This window comes from Lutjanus erythropterus, chromosome 10 (genome assembly GCF_056507025.1).
Source record: "Lutjanus erythropterus isolate fLutEry1 chromosome 10, fLutEry1.hap2, whole genome shotgun sequence".
Taxonomy (NCBI): Eukaryota; Metazoa; Chordata; class Actinopteri; order Lutjaniformes; family Lutjanidae; genus Lutjanus; species Lutjanus erythropterus.
Genome location: NC_139326.1, coordinates 27,501,856 through 27,528,166, shown reverse-complemented (window position 1 = coordinate 27,528,166; position 26,311 = coordinate 27,501,856). Strand labels below are relative to the sequence as shown.

General features: G+C 38.8%; 1 protein-coding gene across 4 annotated transcripts in view; it reads right to left on the bottom strand.

The window, feature by feature from the left end:
- Positions 1 to 15,488: 15,488 nt before the first annotated feature.
- ebf2 (EBF transcription factor 2) overlaps positions 15,489 to 26,311 on the bottom strand; it is a 46,513-nt gene continuing 35,690 nt past the window's right edge. For 2 of the 4 annotated variants that reach the window (XM_084728875.1, XM_084728876.1), the window contains exons 7-16: positions 25,626 to 25,707; positions 22,278 to 22,419; positions 20,332 to 20,462; positions 20,004 to 20,130; positions 19,808 to 19,896; positions 19,651 to 19,716; positions 18,949 to 19,123; positions 17,919 to 18,101; positions 17,172 to 17,342; positions 15,489 to 16,984 (exon numbers count right to left, since the gene is read on the bottom strand). In XM_084728875.1, coding sequence (XP_084585001.1) covers positions 16,953 to 16,984; positions 17,172 to 17,342; positions 17,919 to 18,101; positions 18,949 to 19,123; positions 19,651 to 19,716; positions 19,808 to 19,896; positions 20,004 to 20,130; positions 20,332 to 20,462; positions 22,278 to 22,419; positions 25,626 to 25,707 — 1,198 coding nt within the window. In that variant the 3' untranslated portion in view covers positions 15,489 to 16,952. Of the gene's footprint in view, positions 17,343 to 17,918; positions 18,102 to 18,948; positions 19,124 to 19,650; positions 19,717 to 19,807; positions 19,897 to 20,003; positions 20,131 to 20,331; positions 20,463 to 22,277; positions 22,420 to 25,625; positions 25,708 to 26,311 lie in introns of all 4 variants that reach the window. The other 2 variants (XM_084728873.1, XM_084728874.1) reach the window with 1 other exon arrangement.

Below are 26,311 nucleotides of genomic sequence, written 5' to 3'. Positions count from 1 at the left end.
GTGTATGCAAAGCAACACTTTGTTCTCAATTGGCTCTTTAAAGGGAGCTTGTCTGGTGATTGTAACCGTTACATAACTGCCACTATCCTGTATATCACTGTAAGGGAGGGATGTGATGAGTCTGCAGCATGTCTTAATCAAAAATAGCTCAGATAGAAATCCCTCGTCTCTGTAAACCATTTTGGCGAGTCTCTGACCGCAAATAACAGAAGCTGCCATCTGTGAAGTGTGAAGTACAATAACTGCAGCTTCAACAATGCCGGAAAATTATCACTGAAAACACAGACAAAGCTCGGCTTTCCCGATTTGTATGGCTGCACCAAAGAAATAAAATACATTACTATTCATAGGAAAGTGCAGGGAATGTCAGCTTTGGTTTTGTATACCAGTAAGAAACCTGCCTTCTAGAAACTAGAGTTCCACTGGGGTTATTGTACCAAGCAAGAGTACTCAGATATCCAGGTAATTTCTAAAATGGCTCCTCTGAACATTTGTTCATGAGTACCAATAATTAATAATCAGGATTAATTGACATCTAATATATTCACTTTTAGTTTGACTAATGCACCATACAAAAGTTAAGTGTGCGGTCACAGCCTTCAGGATGAAAGAAAAATGGGGCAGGGCAGGTTAAAGAGGGTTCAATTACAGTGGGGAAGCAATGATAAAATAAAAACAATCATTCCTTTCCTTATGGCCCAAAATTATTTATTTTTTTCACGAGTTAATTACACAAAAATGGGGGGAAAAGGTCATTTAACTAGTTGAATTACAGTGGAAATGAAGCCATTACAAAATGTAGTTGAATTATTGGTTTAATGACGTGTAGTTCACTACTTCACAACACGGGATGGTAGAAAAGTAACACTGTTTAATTTATCTCTCGTGATGTCATGACAACAAACTGCAGTCAGTGATGACAAATCTCTAAAACGTGGCAGCCAAAGTAGTGACTGAATGAACAGTTAGAATATGAAGCTGTATATCCAGTTCACTTCTGCCATCTAGTGGTGTCATAGAGCACATGACAGGGTTGAGGTGCTGAGTGATGCTGTCTGGTAAACTGCTCCGTTAAGGTCAGCATGGCTGCACGTTTGTCTTCCAACCAATCAAAAGTACGTGATTCAGCTCTGTAAAGACTAAATGAGTCGAGCCTGGTGAGGTCTGAAAACCTCCAGCCACTAGGCCCCTTTATGGAATAGATAAAAGGTTGTGCTGTAAGTTTGAAGTAGGGCTGCAACTAGCGATTATTTTCAATCAATGAATGTATTGATTGTTGTGTGTTAATTAACTGATTAGTCGGTTGGTTCAGAAAATGATGAAAAATGTTATAAGTGTTTCCTACCGCCCAAGACGACGTCCTCAAATGTCTTGTTTTTTTCACAACCCAAAGATATTCAGTTTACTGTCATAGAGGAGTAAAGAATAAAAATAATTTAAATGCACAAACTAGGGATATGCTTTTTAAACTTTATCTGCCGCTGACTTACTTAATGACAATAATGTAACTTTGACAATAAATAAACACATGCAATCTAATATTCAGTTTTATGTCTCTGCATTTACATTTTTATATGCCTCCTTGTAAAGTAGGAAATAAAAACAACCTTAATGCTTCAGGATAGAGTCAGCAATCAGCAGTAATTGTGAAGTCATATTTATAAGCTACTGGGGATGGGAATCCAGAACCCAAACGAGAATGAGAAGCAGTTCCTGTATGCCTCTGAGCTTACCTGTTCTTTTTATTGATGTCGGCATGTTTTTCTGACAGTTGTACATTGCAAAACAATGATGACAAACTTGTGCATCTATGTTGCTGGAAACTTGCAAGAAAAAGGAGTCATGGTGGAGAGGAAGGAGTGTGTCAAAGATGACAACAGTGCAATTTAATGTCTCTAAAATAATCATCTATGTAAGCATGTATTTGGCACAGAAGTGCCACGTTCGTTACCAGGTAAATATTGTATTTTATAAAAGCATTAGTGACACACAGGCAGGCTTAGCAGAGTTTTTTCTTTCACTAAAAAAAAGAAAACTAAGCCTGAAAAATATTCTCTCATTTCATCCATTTTAAATGACGATAAACAGACTGTTGCTAAACAAACAGCTAACTCAAATAAAATTAATCAGGAATCAATGGAATCAAATCAATGAAGAATTGGACTGATACACAGAATCAATAATGGTGTTGTTATCAATAAAATGTGATCAATTCCCATCCCTAGTTCCAAACAAGATAGATTGGTATTTATTTGTACAAAAGGCTGCATAATTACATGAATATTATTTTAATTTTAAAATGTAAATGTCCATAGATTACACTCTAACAATCTATAACTCTTAACAAACTGTTTTGTACCTTTTCCTTAAAGATAAACTTTTTTATTGTGATGATGGTATTATACACAGTACAATTATTAGGAGCAGTGGGCCACTGTACAACACACGGGGACCACCTCGAGTCTAAGAAAACATCTTGGTATTGACCTCCTACTAACTATTTTGGTAATGAATTACTTGGTTTGAGTAATTTTTTAAGAAAAAAAAAGTTAAAATTTGATTGATTTCATCTCCTTAAATGTAAATACTTTCTGGTTTCTTTAGTCCTCTCTGACAGCAAACTAATTATTGTTTGGTTGTGGACAGAACAAGACACTTGAGGACTTCAACTTGAGTTTTTGACATTTATTGACATTTTTCATTTTCTGACATATTACAGACCAAACAACCAATTGATTAATTGAGGAAACAATCGACAGATTAATCAACTAAAAAAAAATAACTGTTAGTTACAGCCCTATACCAATTAATAATTTTTAATGGGTTAAATTCTTACAGTAATTAATCAGTTAATGATTAATTAGAACAAATATATACATCATATCACCCATTAATGGCTGAATGTTTTTTTTAATTAGGCCTTATATTATTTATATTTTGTATTTTATATATTATTTAGACTAATCAGAATCCACATAGTATGTGTGCACTGACAGTGTACCATCTTCTCTTGATGTGAGTGTATCTATGTTATTCTGTGTTGACATGGTGCAAATATTTTTAATATACTTTCACATAGTATAAGTGTTAAAAAAAAAAAAAAGGCTACGTCAATTTATTCCCACAAACATACATGAGGGGGTTTACCAGGATATTATCTATCTTGTAAGGGTCCTACGCTGAGAAAGAAATGAAAGCCTCTGGGCTAAAACATGCAAATTCATGATCATATACTGTTTGATCACAGTCAACTTAGCATTGTGGATGAACAGAACTTAACAGACGAGGCCGTGACACTGGTGTGTGTGTATATTGGTGCAGGGTTGACCTCAGTGAAGAAAAAAGGTAAAACTGACTAAGAGTGAAAGGAGCAAAGAGGGAGCATTAAGAGAAGAAAGGAAATGGAACAGGAAGTGCAGGAGGAGGAGGAGGAGGCCGGAGGCTGGTGTCAGTCCCCCTGAGTCCCATTCCCTTCCCCTCGCTCCTCCCTCCTCCTCTCATTCCTCATCTCCTCTCCTCTCCTGTCTCTTTTCCTCTGTGTATTTTTCTTCCCATGATTCCTTACACATGGCTTCCTCTGACCCCTTCATTAAAAGAATTATTCCATCCTCCTCTCAGCTCCATTCATCTTTTGCTCACAGGTGGCCGACCAACATTATAAAACACTCCCTGCTCCGTGGTCAGAGCGTTGATCTGTCACTGCAGCAAATTTCCAAAATATTCGATCCATTAAAGTAGTTACATTAAAGAAAAAATACAAGCACATCTGGCTATATTGTGTCCTGTCCCTCTGTCGACCGTTAGAGTAATTACTGGTTATCTTTTACAAGGTATAACCCGAGCCAAAACAGAGAGTGACTCCCCTCGTGACACCCAGCCAGTCCTCACTTTGTCCCAATCTGTTCCTTTAGATGTACAGCACGCCTCCTTCCACCTGTCTCCCATTCTTTCTTTCTAATCAGGCGTCCCTGCCAATCAATTTGATCACCATGACAACATTTCGCCCCCTCTCCAAACACCGGCTCCCTCCCACCCCTATAAACAAAAACAAAACAAAAACAGAAAAACAGAAGAAGCTGGATTCCGACAGCTCAGGATTGATGAGGGGGGAGTCCTGTCAGAGGCCAGAGATTAGATTAGGACTGAAGCACACAAACCACAACGCAGCTCAGAGGCAGCAGGTGCTTTTGGTTAAACCTTAATTACATGATCTCTGATTTCTCTAATTGATATGGTAATGACTATGTAATTAATGCAAAAGCAGAAATACCAGCAGCTCTCCTAATGAATGGATTTATTTGATTAGATATCCTCCTGCATATTTATGCATGCTGGTAAACAGACAGAGGACAGTGAGACATAAAACGGCAGTTTGTTGGTGGTTGTCACAGTGTTGCTGCCGCTGGCATGCTTCAACTACAACACTGCATGTGACAGAATATAACACTTGGATATGAACACAAACAAGGCTGCGTGCAACAAATCATGGAAAGAAAACTACTGTAAATAAGAGGGATTCACAATAAATATGAGGGCCGATAATGGGAAATTTGAGATCATTTTCAGGATATTTTCATTGATGATCTAGCAAACTAAACCAAACACAAATATGTTCATCTCTGTGGAAGTCTGATTTAAAAGATGTGCAGTCTATGGCTGTACCTCATCTATGGAATCATCTCTAAATGGCTAGAAATTAGGACAAACTGATCATATAATAATGCAGACACTCTGATACACTCTAATACGAACCAGGAGAAGAATATTCAAAATACTCTTCATTACTAACTACCATTTTTACATTAATATGATCTGGATATAACTTGGCCCTTTCAGATGGCAATGTTGTAACTTTTGGGAACCTCTGACAGTTTCAGCTAAAGGAAAATATGAGAATGTTAAAGCAAAGACAACACTTTTTGAGGATATTTTACTTTTTCTCTAATTTTCCATGTGTTTTCCATGACTGGAAAATTGCTCCACTGTCCATGTTGTCCATGATGCACAGAAACTCTGTTACATTATTAATTATCATTCTGATAATGAAAGATCAGCTGTGATAAATGCTCTATAAAAGCAAAAGCATATTTGTGATTTTTTTTAATGTACTTAACTTTAAAAAAAAAGAACATATGAAGAGTCAAACTGTGTGTTTGCTGCTTCTTAAAGCTCAAATGATCCTGGTGAAGAACAGTGGAGAATGAAAGGGAAAGGAAAAATGAATAATCTTTCACAGCTAGGTGGTGCTATGGGGCTGCCTCACACACAAACAGGAGCCACAGTTTGCATGATTGACAATGATCATGAACAGCACTGATGCTCCCTCTGAAACGTGAAAAAAAAGTTACCATTATAAGTAAGAAGATATTTTTTAGTTTGAAGACAACTCACATCTGTTCAAAGAAGCAATAAAAAGTTAAACAGCTACACAGACCAGGGATACTAAACTTTTACAAAATGACAGGCCAGCTAGTTAATAAACAAACATCAAACAATATTATTTATCAGACAAAACTATGAGAAATATTTTACAGAATATTTTACAGTTTAACAATAAACTTTGTGGTCTAAAATGATATCAAGGCATCAAAACAGTAAAATTTCACCACTAGTTTTAATAATTAGAGATAATTAGAAATAATAAAAAAAACACAAATATGTCAAAATGTATATAAATATTCAACTTTCTTTCAGAAACAAATGATCAAATATTCACAGAGCTAATAAATCAATCTGAATGATGTTCTGTTAACAAAAAGTTTTTTAATAAACATATATGAGACAATATATATGCTGATACCAGGGGCATCGTGAATCCACTATTCAGTATGACTTATCAAGTTTTTATTTGTAAAGATCACTGATTGTTTCATACATTTTATGTCATAACAACTGTCATCTACATTTTCAAATTCTTGAAGTTTTTTTTTTCTCCTTTGGACAAGATGGCACAAGTAGGAGGGAGTTGGAGACATAAATACTGGTAGAATCGCAGATTCTGATTTTTGATTTAATATTGAAATTGTGACACCCCTAGCTGATACTGATACAGACTGATAGAGCTGCGATAGGCCATAATTAAACTAATAATATCAGGTGAGCAATATCTTGGTCAGGCTATAGTCCTCAGATCCTGCTGTCCTACGCACAGCCTGAAAGGCCATCACACAAACATCAGCCTTTTCTGTTACCAACAGCTTAATTTATCCCAACAAGAGCCAGACCGATACGTAGGTTGGCCATTATCATCAACTATATCACCCTTTATCATTTTTGTAACAGAAAATAACTGATTGTTTTTATCTTTTTATTTAGTTTTATAGGCTGCATTGTATGTACATTACTGTACATCCTGCTACTTAATTCAGGTTTAATATATTAATAGTTTTGTTGTATGTGCTTTTTTATTTATAGTTATTTGTAATTATTAAATATACCAGTCAAAGTAGAGCAGCAACTGACTATTTTTATTGTTGACTGATCTGTTGATTACTTTCTTGATTAACTGAAAAATGTCAGAAAATGGTGAAATTCCATTTAAGAAGCTGAAATAATTTAGACTTTTTTTCTTAAAGAATTGCTCAAACCGAGTCGATCATCAAATTTGTTGCAGGGCTAAGTGAAATTTCACTGTTTTGGCTCCCTGATGTTATTTTGGACAATAAGTGTTATTGTTAAACTGTAAAATATGCTGCTTCCATTACATATCTTTCTCACACGTGTTTGAGAACCACATTTGAGTGATCATTCACAGTTAGTCGTCAAATCCCAAAGTTAAAAGACATCATCTTTGGCTTTGGGAAACAGTGATCAACGTTTTTCACCATTTCCTGACATTTTATGAACCCAAAAACTAATAGATGAATCGAGAAAATGGTTGACAGATTAATTGGTAATGAAAACAATCATTAGTTGTAGCCCTAATTCATAACTCTCCATAATACCACTGAAATTTAAAAACTAAAGCCATATCTGTCCCTCCTTTCTGGGAAAAACAGTTGATGGGCTCTGAGTTGAATATAACTGACACACACACACACACACACACACACACACACACACATTCATACACAGACACACACGGAGCCATAACTTCACTGGCAAAGGGTCAACTATGACAACTAGATGTGACCCAGCTGCAATTACTCTCTGCCTCTGCAGCACTCGCATGGAGGGAGGAGGTCAGATATTTGGAGAGAGACTCCAGTGTGACAAGTCACCTTCTGGGGATGAGAAATCATTTCTCCTGCTCGCACCAAAACGTCTTCACTGCTCGCTGACCCTAATATATGTCTTCTCCCCTTCTCTTGTCTTCTCTTCTCATGTGAGATATCTGCAGGGGTGTTTCAAGTGAAAGCACATGTGGGCCCTGACCAGGTGTGAGGAGCAGAAACCACAGGCCTCGCTCCATCTTTCACTTAAAACTACACCACCCAGACACTGCTCTGACAGCTGATCTGGACCTGTCTCTCCTGTTGAGTATATAGGTTTGCAAAAGAGAGAGAATAAATTCAAAACAGACAAGACTGACAGTTACCACACAGTTTGATATGCAGTAATGGTTCCACTGACAGGGTGAGAAAAGGATTTTCAACAGAATTAAGATCAGTTTTTTTTTAAGAAGAGTGTTTTTGATGAACCTTTAACTAAAAGATCAACAGCACTTCATCTATGCTGCACCTCATGACAAGGGGACAGTACTTGGGTTTCTCTCCCATGTGGATGTCCACTAAGGACAACAGATCTGGAGAGGAAATAATAACTTCATTTTAGTCCAGACTTCTCTGCAAAAAAATATTTACATAAATTACTGAATCCTTAAGGGGATAGTTTGGATTCTTCGAAGTGGGTTTGTGTAAGGTTCTTATCCATTATCGGTGTATTACCTATAGCAGATGGCGGTCAGCACGCACCCAGTTTGAAGAGCAGCAGGAGTCCCGGTGTAGGAAGTTCAGCGATGTACTGCTGTGTACAGGGTCAGGAGCAAAAAATATTTTAGCCACGTAAAAAAAAGTCAGTATTAGCTGAAGTCTAACCTATATTCAGAGTATTTTCACAGCTTTACTTTGCTACAAGACAGCATTTTCCAACAGGAAACCACAGTTATATAAGCCAAATATCACTCTCTCCAAACCAACCAAACTCCACAGGTAAAAGGCCCACAGTAAATAGAAAACACACTCATTTGAGTAATGCATTAGAAACATTAACTAGTTTGTTTATAGGATGATAAATCATTTCCCTAAAACCTTGGCACAAGTGGCATTAGTTTGTCTTGGTGCCAGTGCAGTATTTTATTCTTTCTAATTATTAAAGTCTAAAAATTAACTGCAGATTTTAAACTGCTTTTGAGGTGGTGCCATATGAGGTATTTATCCACAGTGTGTATTAACTACAGTACATTGCATTCAACACTCCCACAATTTGAAGAAGCAGTAGACATAGGAAGCTAAGGAATGTAATTGTTAATATTGTGCATATACTTACCACTGTATAGCCCTTTTTGACAGGAAATCAATATTAAATGACTCAAATATTGCTCTCTTTAAACCAGCGAAACTCCACAGGCAAAATTAGTAATTTTACCTTGCAAAACACAGGAGATGCTGATCTGTCGCTGCCTTGGTTAGTTTGTTTTTGTGTGACGCTGATGAATCCAATGCCTTTAAAACACAGCAGTCACACAATACAACAAGAAAACCCTAACAGATCAACACAGCCGTTGACCAGACTCCCACATTCTGTGAGATAAAATTACTGACTTCTCCTATGGCGTTTGGACAGAGAGCAATATTTGGTTTATATCACCAAGGTTTTCCATCAGGAAAGGCCTGATTGCCTGATGGCAAGGCAATCCATTGAAAATATTCTAAATATAGTGTACAAACTAATACTGTAGGTAATACACTGACTATGGATACGTATACAACACCACTTTCAAAAATCCAAACTATCCTTTTAAAGCTTGCTCGTTCCCTCAGCAGTTCACAGGGGTTATTCAGGTGTTATTTCTTAGAGTCAAATAATTGCCTCAATTACTTCTATCAGTTAAATAATAATTAGAGTTATAGAAGACAGAATACTGCAGTGGCATCAAGGCAAACTAACTTCAGTTGTTGGAAAAAAGTGTGTAGAAAGTTGATGTTAATGAAACGTGACTCAAAATGGTTTTTGATGTTCACTCGCTGCCTTAGCTGTGGTAGTGAGACGCCAAAAGTCGTGAAAATATCAGTCAAAACCACCATGAAGCACTATTTCTTTAGTGAACATTTAGGCGACTCTATGGCTCGCAGAGACAGACAGACAGACAGGGAGACAAAGACACAGGAGAGGAGCTAATATCATTAATGAACGGTGGAGCAGCTAGTTGGTTAACTAACTAACTTAGCTCTGAATAATGTGTTTCTTGCGGGGCCACTCAGGCCACGGTTGATGGATGGCCTTACAGAAGCCGGGTCAATTAGCCGGGCTGGGTTTCCCTCCGTGTCTGCTGCACACAGCAGCGCCACAGCTCCCACCTCTGTCACACTGCGTGGCTGTAATTAATCACCAGCGTGGGGCCTTCTCACCTCACACCAACAGCCAATACATCCACACTACTCTAATCTGGATAATTGTCAATATTGTACCGAGAGGACGGCAGACAGCGTCACATAAAAAGTCTTTTCTGTACCGACAAAACAGAAATTTCTGTCTGCAGACCGCTTAGTTTATATGAACAAGACAGACCAAGAAATGAAACCATAAGAGACAGGCCAAAATATAAATGACCAGTTGTGTGCCTCAGACTGACTTTACTTCATATTCATATTTGTGCGACACACAATTAAAGGGACAGTTCACCCCAAAATCTTTTCTCTCTCTCTCTCTTTTTTTTTGTCCTCCGGCCTGTAGTTGCCTGTAGATCCATGGTTTCCATCCTTTTTCCTTTAGGGGCCTAATTTCTATCATTGAGTAAACAGACAAGCCCTGACTACGTAAAATATTGTATGTGTATTTCATAGTATATTCATTGCATAACAATAATAGTACAGAACAACTGGTAAACTATTGAATCAGCCAAATACTAAACACAATAACTGAAGGATGTTTGCGTGAAACAAACGATTTTGATTAATTGTCTGTCTGTTTTATATGTTTTTGGGGTTTTTTTTTAACAATCATACAATACCCCTTTTTCTTTTCCTTGGATTATCTTGAGTAATCAGGTCATAACTTCTGGAAAGAGACATTGCTGTTGAGTTTTTCGAATGTATGTTTTTGCACTACTGGTTCCATTACATTAGAGAGAAGGCAGACACCTCTACGGCCATTATCTCCAAAACTCTGCAACTCACACCAAAACAATCTAGATCGATAAATAACACCAACCTCAACACCAAAAACCAGAACACAGGTTTTATCACACTAAAATCTATTTACAGGTTTTTTAAAACAAGACTTACAACAGACAACAATCATATCTGAGGTGAGATGTGCATAATGTTTTCTAATGCTGTCAGTGGTTTGTTTAATGTACACATGCATGCAGTAATAAAACCACCCAAAAATTAAAATTATGATCAGAAACACACTACATAGAGAATTTTCTTTTTTTACATGTAGGACTTATGGCCCTTTAAAGGACCAGTGTATATGATTTACTGGCATCTAGCTGTGAGTTTGCAGACTGCAAACACCTCACTCGTCTCACTCTCCCCTTCCATGCAGGAAAACCCATTGTGGCCACTAAAACTCAATGCAAAAAGCAAATGGCCGCATCATGTGCCAGGCTCTGGTTTGTCTTTTCTGGGCTACTTTAAAAACATGATGGTGCAACATGGCATCCTCCATGGAAGAGGACCCACACACCCTCGGTAGATATAGAGGATTAACACTATATGTTAAATTATGTTTAAAAACACACAACATCCCAAATTTTTACCTGTAATTTACAACTATATTAATTCACAGAAAATCCATGATAAAAATTGATAAATACTATATATTTCATATTGTATAACTTGTTAGCTTTGAAGAAGTTCTCAATGAAAGATCAGAAATATATCACACCATCATAGTGCATGACTTTTTAAATTTCTCTTGGAAGCATCATCAGATACACATCTCACCTCATGAAGCTGTTACTCTGCAGCTCTCTCTCTCAAACACACATACACACACACACACAGAAGTACACATCAGAGCACAGATTGAGAGGCAGGGACAGAGACGTCACTCTGTGTTCACAGAACACACTCCTGTGGTGTGGACAAAAGCAGCAGGCTGACAGATGAGGTTTGTGTCTGGGGGCAGGAGGAGGGGGGGTATGTGTTGCTGCTGCTGCTGCTGCTGTACTGCTGAGTGTGTGTTTGTGTGTGTGCATGTAGTGTGTTGTGCTTATGCATATGTGCATGCATGCATGTCTGAGCATGTGTGTGCACCTATATGTGTATGTGTGTATATATATATATGTATGTGTGTGTGTGTGTGTTTTGTTGGGGGTGGGGGGTGGTCTCCTGGGGCAGCTCTGTGTCTGTCCCATCTGCCACCCCACTCTACTGACACCCAGGGGACTGGCAGAGAGGGTGGGGGGATTCATTTTGGAGAAAGGAATCGGGGTCCAGTGGTCTAATGGGCAACAATGCAGGTTTTACTGACGGGCCAGAGGCAAAGGACACCGGCTGGGTGTGTGTGAAGCCAATCTACCAATCTATCTGACAAAACAGTGGGCCACCCCTGTCAAGCTTGGCCTCGGTGTGCCTAATAAGGCACGCACACCCCTGAAATTATGCCTCAAATGAGAGAGGGGTGCACTGTATTTTACACACACACACAGACGCTCCATACACCCGGGGCTAATGTCAGCCTAATGCATGGCCATGCTGTGGCCAGAGGGCTAATTGGGTATATAAACACAAACACATCCCTTGAGAGGCGAGAGGGGAAGGGTGTATTTTGTGCTATATGCTCCCTGTATTGTTAGGAAGACAATACTGTAATTTAAACATGGAGGCTCATCAGCACTTCAGCTGTATGGATAATGAAAGATGACATGGTGTTTGCTCTCATGTAACCAGCAGCGAGATGCTCTTTTGAAGATGTGCGTACAGTGTGATGTGGAACGACTTGGTGGCAGGTGGCATCTCATCCTGTCTTTATCCAAACTGTGATCAGAAGACGGTAAATGGCGCCGCCGCAGCAGCACCAACAACAACAACAACAACACAGTCATGTGGAAGGGAAGCATATGGCTCTTGCACCACTGGGCAGAAGGAGCACTCAGCAAGATGAATGCTGAGGTGCTGGCAACAAAGCTGACTTTAACTTGTCAAATTAACAACATATCAAAAGAGAGAGATGAGGAGGAGGAGGAGGAGGAGGAGGAAGAGGCAGCAGCCTGAGCTTTTTTGACAAGTGCCACTTGATCGTGACAAAGACAGCACGGAGAGAAACTTGCTGCTGAGGTCAGATCACAGATCACAGCAGCTGTTTGACGTCCACATTTCTCTCACTGTCACTGAGCTCAGTACCAGGGTTTGAAAATGTATTCTGATACAGTTACCAATTACCCGTTAAAAATGTAGTCAGAAGCCAAATCCAAGTATATGTATATATTACTTGATTACTTTCTGTTACTTTTTGGAAGTGAATGTAACAGAAAGTAATGTTTAATGTTTGTTGTAGGTTTATTAATTGCTTGTCCAGATATTCCCTCCTTTGTTATATGCAAATGAATATTTAGATTTATTATGAATCTTTAAATATCCTTAAATGTACTACTATGCTATTCACACTCAAACTTCAAGTAAGCTTATATTGACAGGTTAATTAGCAAACTGGATATCTAATGTTAGTGGTTGGTCTGTGTACCTAACATTAATAGTAACTAAGTTAGTGGTGTATTACATAAACCTAGATAGAGTATTGCCACCCGGCCTTGAGGCCAAGTTTACTCAGTGGCTATTCACAGTATTTTGTGGCGAAAATTCTTCTGTGGCCCAAAGAGCCTTTTCCCCATAAGCCACTAAGAGACACCTGTAATACTAATAACATGAAACTTTGAACTACAAACAAGCTCAATTTTGACTCTTTCTATAATGAATTTTTGATCTGTGGAGTTCTTATATTAGTAAAACTTTCCAGGAGTTAAGAAAAGCCATCTCTTTTCTGATTTAAAGACAAAATAATGTTGAAATTTCCACCCGGTGAAACATTTTTTTCACTAGAGGGTATGATAATGAAATGACTGGAAGATTAACTGGTTTCACTACGGCCATAGTGGTTTTGTTAGACTCTGAGGGACTGAGATGTGAGCACACTATGCATGGTAGTTTATCATTCTTTATTTTAAGTCTATTTTAAAATTGCAATCCTGCTAATAATCCACATTTTTACTGAATGCATCCACAATCTGATAACGTCTTTTTCCCTGTAACTGTAATGGAATACAGTTACCTTTATTGTATCCTAATTACATAGTTGTATTACGTGTAATCCATTACTCCCAAAGCCTGCTGAGTACACTGTCTGTCCATACATGCATCATACAAACACACATGCAGACATACATCCACTGGGTACTACCCTGCCCCCTCACTGCTTTGAGCGCTATGTTAATGAAACAGTTGCTGTTTCCTGGCATAACATTAATTACCCGATCAAAATAGAGTGGGTAATTAACTGCCCTTCTTTACCAGTGCTAATTACATTAGCAGAGAAGGGCCATTTCAGGGGAGCAAAAAGAGAGGAGAGAGAGAAAGATGGGATGAAGCGGTACCAAACAAAGACTTAGCGAAGGCACATGCCTGGGCGTGTGTGTGTGTGTGTGTGTGTGTGTGTGTGTGTGTGTGTGTGTGTGTGTGTGTGTGTGTGTGTGTGTGTTTTAAGAGACAGAGAGGAGGAGGCCACGTTGGAGGGAGACTCATGTGGTTCTCACTCAGGGCCCCCAGAGGCTTGGTCCTCAGAGAAAAGCAGGCTTATTGAAGAGGAGAGAGATGAGGGGGGGTGTTGTTGTTTATCTTGACATGCTCTACTCAGTCTTTAACGCTCGCATCACAATTAAGATGCTGCGGCTCATCAGCTATGTATACAAAACAGTGTAGCGGGCTGCACGAGCACACAGGTGATGGGCACAGTCAAAAATAGATCCAGAGATGTGGAGCCTGGAAGCAAAATCCTAATGTCCAGGAAATTGACAGATAATGTAATGTGTGTGCGTGTGTGTGTCTGTGTGTTAATACTTCCAAAGGTTAGATCATATTACTTTAAAATGTAGTTAGTAGGACTGCAATTAATGATTATTTTCTTTATGGATGAATCTGATGATTACTATATATTAATCATTGAGTCAATTATATAAAATGTAGAGAATAAAAAGCTTATCACAGTTTCCCAGAGCCAAAACTGGTGCCTTCATATTGCATCTTTTGTCCAACCAACAGTCCAGAACCTAAAGACTATGATATAAAACAAATAAACTTTTCAAGTCCAAATAAACTTGATATTAACTCAGTTGCACTTTATAGTTTATTGAACTCTGTTCAGCACATTCATTCAATTCATCATTTCAAGTCAAAAGACTTAAAGTTAGAAGAACTCATATTTAAAAGTTTTGAAGTGTTCTGAAATTAAATATTATAAATATAAAGTTTAATTAACAAATGTAACTTGAATATTGATGTTAAGTTACTGAGAAAAAAAAGGTGATTCCAAAAATCTTGTATAATTAAAGGCCATGTGAAGGACTTTTCTCTTGTATTGCAAGAAGAGCACTCACTTAAATTGTTCACCTTCCATTTCAGTGTAAATTGAACAGAATAAACTCCATTATCTGTAAATCATCATTAAAAAATAAAAGTCACAATAAACAAAAATGATAACCTAAGAGAAGCAACTTATGTCAAAGGGGCTTTTAATGAGTTAATAGAGCAGTTATTTATTATGTTAGTTATCATGAAATTTTTTTTCAAAAATTTGCCATGTTTTAAGGATGTAATAAAAGATGTAACCAAGTAATCTGTGACAATGTAACACACAGTGTTACACAATTTAAAATTTAATCTGATTTGATTGTAGTTACTTATTTTTTCATATTTCATATCTTATTTTTCATAATCAATTAATCTTTAGATCTTTTCATGATTAATTGTTTATAAATTGTCAATAGAAATAGAGAAAATTGCTCATCACAGATTTCAAGAGACCAAAGTGACATCTTGAAATTGTTTTCAGACTCTTGCTTGGACAAAAAAACAAAGATTCTTCATTTGCTATCAGAAATGATAAGCAGAAAATCCTCACATTCAAGAATCTTGACTCAGCAAATGTTTGATGTTTTTGCTTGGAAAATGACTCAACTCAACTAATTTTCTTTGGACTGACTAATAAATTAATCAACTAATCACTGCAGCTCTACTCTCATTACACAATCCCAATTATATGCAATAAATTACTATCCGACACTGTTAATGCAATGCAAGAACTGAAACAACTTAAACCAACATCAGTGACGTTTTTTCTCCTTTTGTTTTATTTGGAGCACAAAATATAATTACACCTTGAGATATACAAATCACATTTGCACCATTTGTTGTACCGTTTCAAAGAAAGATGGCTTCAAAAAACATAATATTAAATTGCTAATAATTTTTAAATAAATAAAATTAACCAAACTCTAAAAAAAAAAAAAAAAAAAAAAATTTGCAAAATGTCATCTACTCTTTGTGTTTGCTTGTTTTCACATCCTGAGAATGAAGTCTGTGTTTGTGTTGTGATGACAAAAATCAATGAGTAAGAACAGCATGACATGGATCCATGAACACCAAATACGCCCCGTCGTTCTTTTCTTCTGAGCAGTTTGTGCTTTCATTTACTGTTACTGCATAGAGACTAGAGACCTGTGCTGGGTTGAGACATTTCAAATGAAGCTGTAAAATGTATAAGTTATAATCATATAAATTCAAATTTGTGGAATGAAATAATATCAGGGCATTTGGTGTGACAAAGCATGCATTCATTATAAGTGAAATTAAAAAAGATAAGGCTAACTAACATTTTTTCCTTTACACAAGGACAATAACCTTCTTTAGAACTTGAAAACTGGGGTTGTTTTATTCCAAAAAAGTGTGTTTGAGTTGATTTCTCCACCAACAAAAGTCAATTCCCTGTGATTATTTAGCAAATTAATTAGCAATCGTTGAGATAACTTCATTTCAGTGACAGCTGGAAAAGGACCACTTTATAAAAACACGTTTATATTATTCCCTAAACTAACTATAATAAGTTAAATTGCTTGTTCTTAAATAAATCAATATATGAATTCCTTTAGTAATAACCCTTGAGACAAAGAGTTCTCCCATGTAAAACCGTAGAGATCAGAACAAAAAATAAAGGGTCTATTTTTCTGGAATGTAAATTGTCTTCAAAAAGTCTACTACAAAAAAAGCTCTCGCTAACTCACAGACAGTGTACACACATGCCATTTAAGGTGTCCATCATACACAGACAAAATAGCACCCTGCAACATTATATCAGAGTTTTCCGTCATCCAACAACGTTCAGTGCGTCCCGTACGTCTCTGGCCAAGGTTTGGGCAGGTGTTGGAAGAACCAGATACTGCATGTGATAGTAGGCCAGAGGTAAATACAGATGCTTTTGAAGCTTCAGGTGAAATTAGGACCAGTTTTCCTTTTGTTTTCCTTTCAAAACTGCAGACAATTCATGGTCCGGTCGGATGCATTATCTGTCTGTAGGTATGGGTCTGTGCCTCCGGAGTAGATGACTGGTCTTTGGACATTTTCATACCCCGTTCTGCTCATCCTCGTGGATGAAAAAGGGCTAAGAAATGGGGCTCAGGAAGGAAAGTTAAACACGGTCGCTACTGATCAATTTTCCATTCTCTCTGCCCTCTTAATGCCAAAAGAGGGGCTAAGTGAAGCAGTGGTCTGGGGCAGATTGGGGTGGGTGCTTTGCTACATCGGGGGAACAACCAGGCCCGTCATCGCTGGAGAGAAAAAAATATACAAAATCTATGATTCTAATCAATCAGGTCTTGCATTATTTGAACATCCAGCAACTTTTCTTTCTCTTGTTCTTGTTCAGTCAAAGCTTTCGAGTGGTTAGTACAGGGGGAGGTTAGACTGCATTCGTGAGTTCAGACAGGGGGGTCAGATAGTGAGTTGGATGGCTACCTCTGAAGCTGTTCCCCCCTGAGGCGGGGCAGGCAGGGGAGGGGGAGCCCTGGGGTCTGAGGACGGGAGCAAAAGCACTCTTCTGTTTAGCAGCAGACGGGAAGGAGGAGAAAGGCAAGAGAGATGATGAGGAGCTGGAGCTTCCTGGTATGGTGGGGCTGGAGGGCATTACTGTGGAGGAGAGAAGGCAACAATAAGTCTCAAGTGTGAATGTCATGTCTCAGATATGTGAGGTTAAAGGAATAGTTCTGACTTTCTGAAGGGGAGTTGTATGAGGTACTTATCAATAGAGCCAAATATCACTCTCTCCAAACCAACCAAACTCCACTGGTAAAATCAGTAACTTTACATCTCAGAACATAGGAGTTGCTGGTCAAATGCTGCCTTGATCTGTTTGTTTGCGTTATTCTGTGACTTTTGTGTTTTAAAAGGTTGGTTTGGATTTACCAAAGACACTCAATAAAACAGACCAGCAACCCCTGTGTTCTGCAAGGTAAAATTAGTGTTTGGTCAAGCAAGACAGTACGATATTTGTCTTCTGTATCTGCAGTTTCCCATTGGAAAAAGCTGTCTGACAGCAAAGTAAAACAGTTAAAATATTCTAAATATACTGTCCACCATCACCATCTTCTGTAGGTGTTATACTACTCTAGACTATCAGTAAGTGTCTCTTATGATCCCACTTCAGATAATCACGACCAACCCTTTACTCACCACTCAAATGTATAGACAATTATAAGGTCTTACTGTAGGGCGAGCCTGTGGGGGAGGCACTGCTGAAGCCAGGAGAGCCAGGTACTCCTAGACTGGTCATGGGAACTGTGCCATAGCCTCCGGTCATCCCTCCGCTGCCCCCGTAGCTTGACTGCTGAGGAGTGGAGGCTGATGGGTAACCCCTTGGAGACAAACTGCTGGAATTTCGAATATAACCTGTAGGAAAAATGGAAAGGTTGGGTCAGTTCTAAGCCTCAATTGTAGGAAAAAAATCTTAAAGAGACAGTTCAGGTTGTATGAGGTGTAGGAGGCACATTGCATATTCCCAGATATCGTATATAGTACTTATGTTTTTATCTTATTTATTTTGTATTTTATTTTTATTTGATTTTTTATTACATTTCTCCTTGCATTGCTACTTTTTGTGCTGCAGTGTCAAATCAAATTTCCCCTTATCTTTCTCTTTTTCATCTTGTCTTGTCTTGTCTTGTCTTGTCTTGTCTTACATAGTTAATGTACAGCTGTGGACAGGGTCAGCAGCAAAGTATATTTTAGCTACTTAAAAAGGTCCCCAAAAAAATCAATACCAGTTCAAGTGTGTACTATATTTTGAGTATTTTCACTGCTTTACCCTGCCATCAGTCAGCCTTTTCCAACAGAAAACTGATGTTATATTATTAAATCTCTTCCCAACACCAGACTCCTTTCACAAAAAAGTAATTTTACTCTGCAGAGGATGGTTAGTTTGGATCCATAGAAGTCACCCAATAACACAACTAATCGATCCACTCCTGTGTTCTCCAGCATAAAAATATTTTGCCAAAGAAGTCCGGTTGGTTTGGAGAGAGCGATATTTGGCTTATATAACAGCAGTTACCTATCAGAAAAGGCTGTCTAATGTCAAGGTTAAGTGGAAGATATTCAAAATATAGCGCACACTTAAACTGCTTCTCCAAACTACAGGCGTGTCGACCGTCATCTACAGTCAGTAATTCAACCCCATTTCAAAAAAACCTGAACTTTCCCTTTAAGTAGTGAATGATTTATGTGTCATTCTGCTCACCTTGGCTGCTCTGTCCAGGTTCCCCGATACTGACGCCTAACTGAGAAGGATATGATCCCAGGCCCATGACGCTGCCGTGGGCCGGTGAGCTGGGCAGCGCCTGCAGCTGGCTGTGAGGACGAGGAACACTGTAGAGCGCCTCAGCAATGTCGGCCGCACGCTTCAGCAGCATGTCCTGCAGAATATACAGTGACACAGAAATTAGCAATGGCACCCAGTGATTTTAGGTTGTCAAGATGTTCCCTGTGTCAACTCACATATCTACAGCCTGATGTTAAACAGGTAAGCATGAAAAAATCCCAAAAGCTGAGTATGTCTGAGCTACCGTATGTCCAATTAGTCCACTCTGTTAAGACGTTGAAGCTTCCTGACACACTGACACTGAGAAACTTATCAAACAGTCCCTGCTCAGAGCCGTATTATCATGCAATCATAGTTCTTTTTTTTTTTCAAATCTCTTCAAGTTTATTACTGAAGTAAATAGTAAACTAGCAGCTGCATTGCAAAGTACAGGAGGAAGGAGGAACTAATGATGTGCTTGGAAAATGGTCAGTGGTAACTGACAGTATACACAATTAATATTTAAAGGGCAAAAATATACAAAATCAGTGCTGTAGTCTTTTAAATATCTGCGTGTTCTGTGTATACAAACGTGTCATTTTAAAGCACTTGGGATATTATGCCAAAGCTGCTGCAGTTTACCTGATTACTGTGTGGATTTCCATACAGAGCCTCCACTAGATCTGCCGCTCTCTTCAGGAGGATCTCCTGCAAAGACCAGAATTCATTGCATGAAAATCTTGATAAGAGCACAGCATGCACAGTGCAAAGTTAGGTCTTTTATTTAGAAGTCTCTAACCTTGGCTAGTTTCTCTGGGTCCCCAGGATGTCGAGGAATGACCTTCTGAAGACGCTGGAAACCGTAGTCTATAGTTGGCTCATTTAGGGCTGAAATTAAATGAAAAAGAAACACACATAGCACATCAAATATTGGTTAAAGTTAATTAAAATCTCATATTCATATTAAAAAAGTGCAGACAGTGTTGTGTTAATACCTGTGTAGATGAAGCGTCCAGGTGCTCCCTTGCAGAACTGTTTAGATTTATATGACAGTGTGACCTCCACGACCCCAGGGATGTGTCGAGGAGGCGTCTGGACACGAATAGCATGCGGCGTGATCAGCTGAGGAACAGGACAGAAAATAGCCACAAAACATGCACTGTAAATATTTAGGCTAACACAATACTGCAGAAAAGATTAATTTGTGTAGACTGCCCATAAATCATCTAAATAATGAGACAAGCCATATGCTATATATATCATTTCAAAAATACGCCTCAGACTCCACCGTCATTAGTGAGATGTTTTGGAGACAATTCCTACCTCACTCCACACCAGCATGCTGCCAAACACCACCTGCAGCCCGTCAAAGAAGTTCTCGCCAATGACGATGACCATGGCCCCGCCGGTGGTCCAGCCCTCACTGGGGCTGATGGCTTTGATACACGGTGTGGCTGCACAAGCGAGCACAGAAGAGTTACTTTGAGGGTTTTGATGCAGGATGTACCAATGTACCGAATGAAAGAAGAGCAGATATTTTAAATCCGTTTCAGGAAGAATGTGTTGAGAATGCTCTTCAGTTAAGAGTTGTTTTTTCAGGAGGAAGTGTTCAAACCAAAACTGAAAGGCTAAAATCTAATGTTACTGTTAATGTTCATGATTAATAAATGCTGTCCTTCTGGCTTTTATCCATCACACCACAATTTGCATGAAAATATGGAATCGGATAGGGAAAGATCCATAATAAGATGTGTTTCATAAAGTTACATGACCTGAAAGTAATGTAATCATATACAACAGTAATAAAAATAAAGTGTACATAGAGGACTGACTAGATAAGTCAAAATGCCTCACCAAAAATCAGTGGCTCAACAAAGAAAAGCTACAGAGATAACAAGAAAATGAGAGGAACAGAGAGGCAAGGGACAAATTTCTGGCCAAAAAAAGTGTGCAGTGAAGCTGCATATATAATAAATAAAACCACAGGTTAACCTTTAGGTAACACTGGCAAGTTCACATAACTAGTTTAACTAATTTGGAAAATTTTGTCCCACTGTCCACAATTCCTAAGGGCCAGCCCGTGCATAGACAGTCACAGTGGTGGTATTCAGATCCTTTAAAGCTAACTTCCATATTTCATAGAGTTTGGAGCCCTGTGGATAAAAGGAGGAGAGTTTCCTTCACCATACCCACAAAATGTAATGTCAATAATAAAAATTCTGCTTTTTTTTAACTGGCTAACATACGACTCACTATAACTTTGCCAGGGAAAATGTTAACACAGGCTTGGTTCATCTGATTTCACAGAGAATTCGACCAGATGGCAGGTATTAAAAATAACTATACAGAAATAACCAATTGTCCCGGTCATGGTCTCGTTAACTTATCTGCAACATATACATAATGTATTAGAAGTAGAAATACTAACATGCAGGAAAATGGCTCCAAGTGAGAGTTGTGTTATTATCGGATTATAAGTATTGATAAATAAATGTGTAAAGGGGTATATTAATGTTGAAGTTGACTAGTGTGCATTTGAACTACCTTATATACTACATGTACATAGTTACTTTCCACCACTGCATGGGCAAAAATACTATGTTTCTTGGTTTAGAGTTAGTGGCAGTATATTGCTCCCACTCCAGAAAAGGAAAAATGGATCAGTATCACATTATAATGTGAAAAGTTTATTGTTATAAAAATATATTTTCACATTATTATGGCATACAAACTTATCAGTTTATGGCAAAAAACTTTTCTCGGTATAGCAATACATAATCATATTATAGCATGAAACTTTCCACATTATAACAAGTAAAAAGTACATTGTCATAAAAAAAAGTTTCTTATTTTAAAGTCATAAGTTTGCATGTTGTAATAATATGAAAATATCTTTATCTATTACATGAAATCCATAAGAGATAAATCCAACTTGCTGACTTAGAATTGGAAATGGATCTTATATTAAATGTTATTCTTCATTCTTTAAGATATGGATTTAAGGTAAGATATTATTGTCTGTGCTTTATGTGACATATTTAATTCATGCATTAATTACCTCAGTTAATGACATCAGTAGCACCACTGGTTACGTTTGATGTATCATGGTGATTATAAATGGACATTAGGCAGCTCAAGAACCTGCTGTTACACTTGGATCAATGTGCACTAAGTTTCTGAATGATGAAGTAGACATGTGATCACATAAAACAAGATAAATGAGGTGTGTGACATTGTACTCTTGTACTGTTGTAGTGTCAGAGTCTCACCGTATTCCATAGTGTTCTCCACAGACTCGCCTGGCTCCAGCCTGCGAGCTCTCCGCCCATGTTTCGAGTTGTTGTGGACGAACATGTTGTCAGACACAGCGAGGACGTGTCCATCTACGCTCACGGTACTCGACAGGACCACCTGAGAAAAAGAGAGGAAGAGGGCCAAGAGGAGATACATGAGTGTGTGTGCAGGACTTAGACAGCACGCTGCGTGTCACAGTCTCCAGTTACAACAGCAAAATCCCCAAGCAACAATTCATCCCAGCATACAGGTGATAGTAATATTTCTCAATAGGTAATGTGACATCGCTGGGATCTCCATAATATGTCTGCATTCTGGTGATGACACTGCTCATACACCCCACCATTCCTCCATCAGGTCTCCATATGGCCTCCCCGCTGCCTCTTGCCTAACTTTTTGATTCATACAGCATGCAGCTCATCGTTGTCTCCTCCTGATCCTTCAATGACACCAAACATATGGACCAAATCTCCCATTTTAGCCGGCCGTTAAAGTACTGGATGATATATAGTGGCCCTAATTTGATTTTCTGGCCTCAGCATGTGTGTGTCCCTTCCCACATCTGCCTCGCATGGACGACGCACACGTATAATTAATGAGCGGATACTTGTAGGTTTTTCTCTTTTGGATATTTATGAGTGTTGTTGATGAGATACTATTTCTGAAAGTGATAATGAGTTTGAGTTTAAGAGCTTGTTTTTGAGAGTTAAAGTGGGAAAAATTCAATTAAATAGTAAACCATAAATATTTTATTTATAATATGCATTTTTTAGAGAACCAGACAGCAAAGATAAAACTGCACTCCCTTCAGGAATAAACACATGGCAGTAATTTTGCAGGTGAAGGAACATGAGAAAGAAAAGGAGGAAAAGCACATGTGCTATAGGTGGTGCAGAGGGAGGGGAACCTAAAGGAAAATAACTGTAAATTATCGATCAAGCAGCCGACTCCTGTCCAGCTCTGATCACCTTTTAACCCACAGATGAGAGTGTTGGAGCGTCTGGGTGCTCATAACTTCTCAGCATGTGTCACGTCGCAGGAGTTAAAGCAAACATGGTGGAAGACGGAGGGAGCACGGAGGAGAAGGAAAGGGAAGGGACAGAGAAGGAGAATGCCAGACGGGGGCCGCTGGTGCTGAAAGACGGCAGAGGAAGTGAGGCGGGAGTGTCCCCTGTGACCACTTCCTGGGTCACGGAGCATGACCTCCCCCATCTGGAGCCAATCACTCAATTCTTGACAACTTCCTGAAACACCTCAACCTATTTCCTGCGCCCCAGCACCCCAACAAGCAAGTCTCCCACATATCTGACTCCTTTCGTTTGTCTTTCCGTCGCTCTGACTCCTTATTGATTTTTAACTTTCACCTCTCACTCCTTCCTCTATGTCTTCCACTGGAAAAACTTCTCCAGAGCTTCACTGTGTAAGACTTTGTGGCATTAACCAGTGGTTTTCAAACTGGAGTCCAGGGACCAGTCAGGGTCCTTGAGTGGGTTGCAGGGGGTCCCCAGCAAAAGGAGGAAGATAATATTTTTATCACATTTTTTAGAAGCTGGAACAACAAGGAATGGGGTTGGCCGCTTTGACTGACTGTAATTTACCTTGACCCAACCGTGATCACTGATTGACCATGAAAACTTTTTTGTCCTCAAACCTAAAAATAAAAAAAAATCATAGGGGATTCCTTAAAATACCCAACTGGACAAGAAATTAATTATTAAATCATTTTATTAGGATGAGTCTGCCCATCCTCATTCCTAAATCATCAAATACAAACATTTTGTCACACTCCTCATCAACTCATACAGATGTACAAGGGCCCCTTTAGTAGCTGAATGAGATACACCAGACTTTTGACATAGTATGTAGAGCAAGAAAGTGGGGTGGGGTGGATGGAAGTAAACACAGGACTTTCACCCAGAAGACTGGGGTTCATGTCCCATTTGATACCAAAACATCATTTAAAGTTCTAAGGTACACAACATTATGTGTGTCATCTGACTTTTGTCTTGCAACTTTGCTACACTTCATATCACATCACATACTTATTCCAACCAAAAACATGATCCCAACACTGTGACCGCTTCACAACATTTCCCACATGTTAAGGAATAACTACTGCATTTTTCAACCTGGAGCATATTTTCCTGTGTTTTTGTGTCTAAGTGACTAATGAGGAAAACAATTTGGTCCAATACTGAGGGAGAGCACTGCAACTGGTAGAAGCAAAAATAAGTAACAAAATCATTGAAAGTGAAAGTATGTCCACTAAAAACCTCAGCTTCAACCATCACCAACTCTGGAAATAAACCCTTCATTCAATTAAGTAGATGTGGGAATATTGTGGCTACACATCCCATTTCTACTCACCTCCCTCTTACACCTGTCCAGATATTTTCACATCTAATGCAGTGAGTCAAGGGTTTATTTAGACCAGACGTGTGAATAAAGAAGATGATGAAGATGATAAAATTTTGGTTTTGCAAAGGGAGTTTGGTGAGGAGAATAAAACAGTTGATTTAACAAAACATATTGTAGTATTGCGAGATAGCTAGGTGGATGGGGGAAGAACAGTGAGGAGGCGATGTGCATTAACTGCACCCAGATTTATTCCCTTGCAGCAGGGTGGCTAACCCGCTGGCTCTCTGAACTTGTCTTCAGGTTAGCTAATTCTCTGTTAATATGCCCTGCTTCTCTTTCCTCCAGATGCAGACAGACTGGCATATAATGTAACAACTAACACACAACCACTACTTTTTCCCTCCCTGGAACAACTACTCAGCCAACGCCCACTACGGTGGACACATCCTTCAATAAAGCCAGGGGAAAACGACACACATAAACATGCACTTATACCCAGCGTTACTGTATCTTACTCTTGAAAAATAAAAATAACAATCTGAGCCTATTGGTGGCAAAAACAAGCACTTTTAGAGGTCTTACATTGATGGTGCCAAGGAATTACATTGTAGCTTAGTTTTTGCTTCTGCCTGTTGCAGTTCTCTCTCTCAAAACTGGACCAGTGCCAACCATTTTTGTCAGCATAAATCACAAAAACATGGGAAGTTTATGTCCAGGTTGGAAAATACCAAAGTTACCCTTGTAACTTGTACATCAGTCACTGAGACGCTGAGTGGCACGACAAAGCAGCACTGGTATTTGGCAAGCTGGGATGAGAACATGTTGGATGGATGGCATGAGGGGGTTTGTTTGTTTCTGTAAAATCTTTTTTTGTATTGTATTCACTCTCACATGTCATCAACTTCCCTGTTTCCACTCGCACACATGCACTGTTTTTTTTTTTCTTTTTTTGCATTTTTTCGTACCTGAAATCTCCTCATGTCCCTCGGGTTTCCTGCAGTCTTCAGACAATTCTGGTTACATTTCAGGAAAAACTTCAAGAAAAACCTGCAAAGGTAAACAAGAGGACACGTGTTTGTACATCAGCAACTAAAGAAATCACATGAAAGAACCATGTATATGATTATCTGCTACCCTGCTAACACACTAACATTCAAAGGAGACATTCATTATTTTTCAGAGGGGCCTTGTGGTGTGCGTTTCTGTGTGTGCGTGCACATCAACGTGATTACAGCTGTGACATCAATCCCAGCTGTTTAACTTAGTATTAAAGTCAATGTTATTACACTTTAAATCAAGTGATGAGAATGTGAAGCACAGTCCAGTGAAAAGCGCTGCTGTGTTTCAAAGTAAACTGGAGACAGTGATGTATGCCAGGGGACTCAGGGGACCGTGGTATCCCGCAATGCCGTATTTGAACCCCCACATGGGACTGGAGAGGGAACGAAGTAGAGACAACTACAGAGAAAGTGAAATGAGGAGGTGGAAAGAGGAAGGTAGTGATAGAGGCACAGACGCTGGTATGGACATGAATTTTGTTTTCAAGTCTACGTGTCTCATTACGTATGTGAGAGTACTTTTGAGGGTGATAGGCTGTGGAGAAGCAGGGAGAGAAGGGTGCTGATAGCCTCTCCTACACCAAAGAAAACCT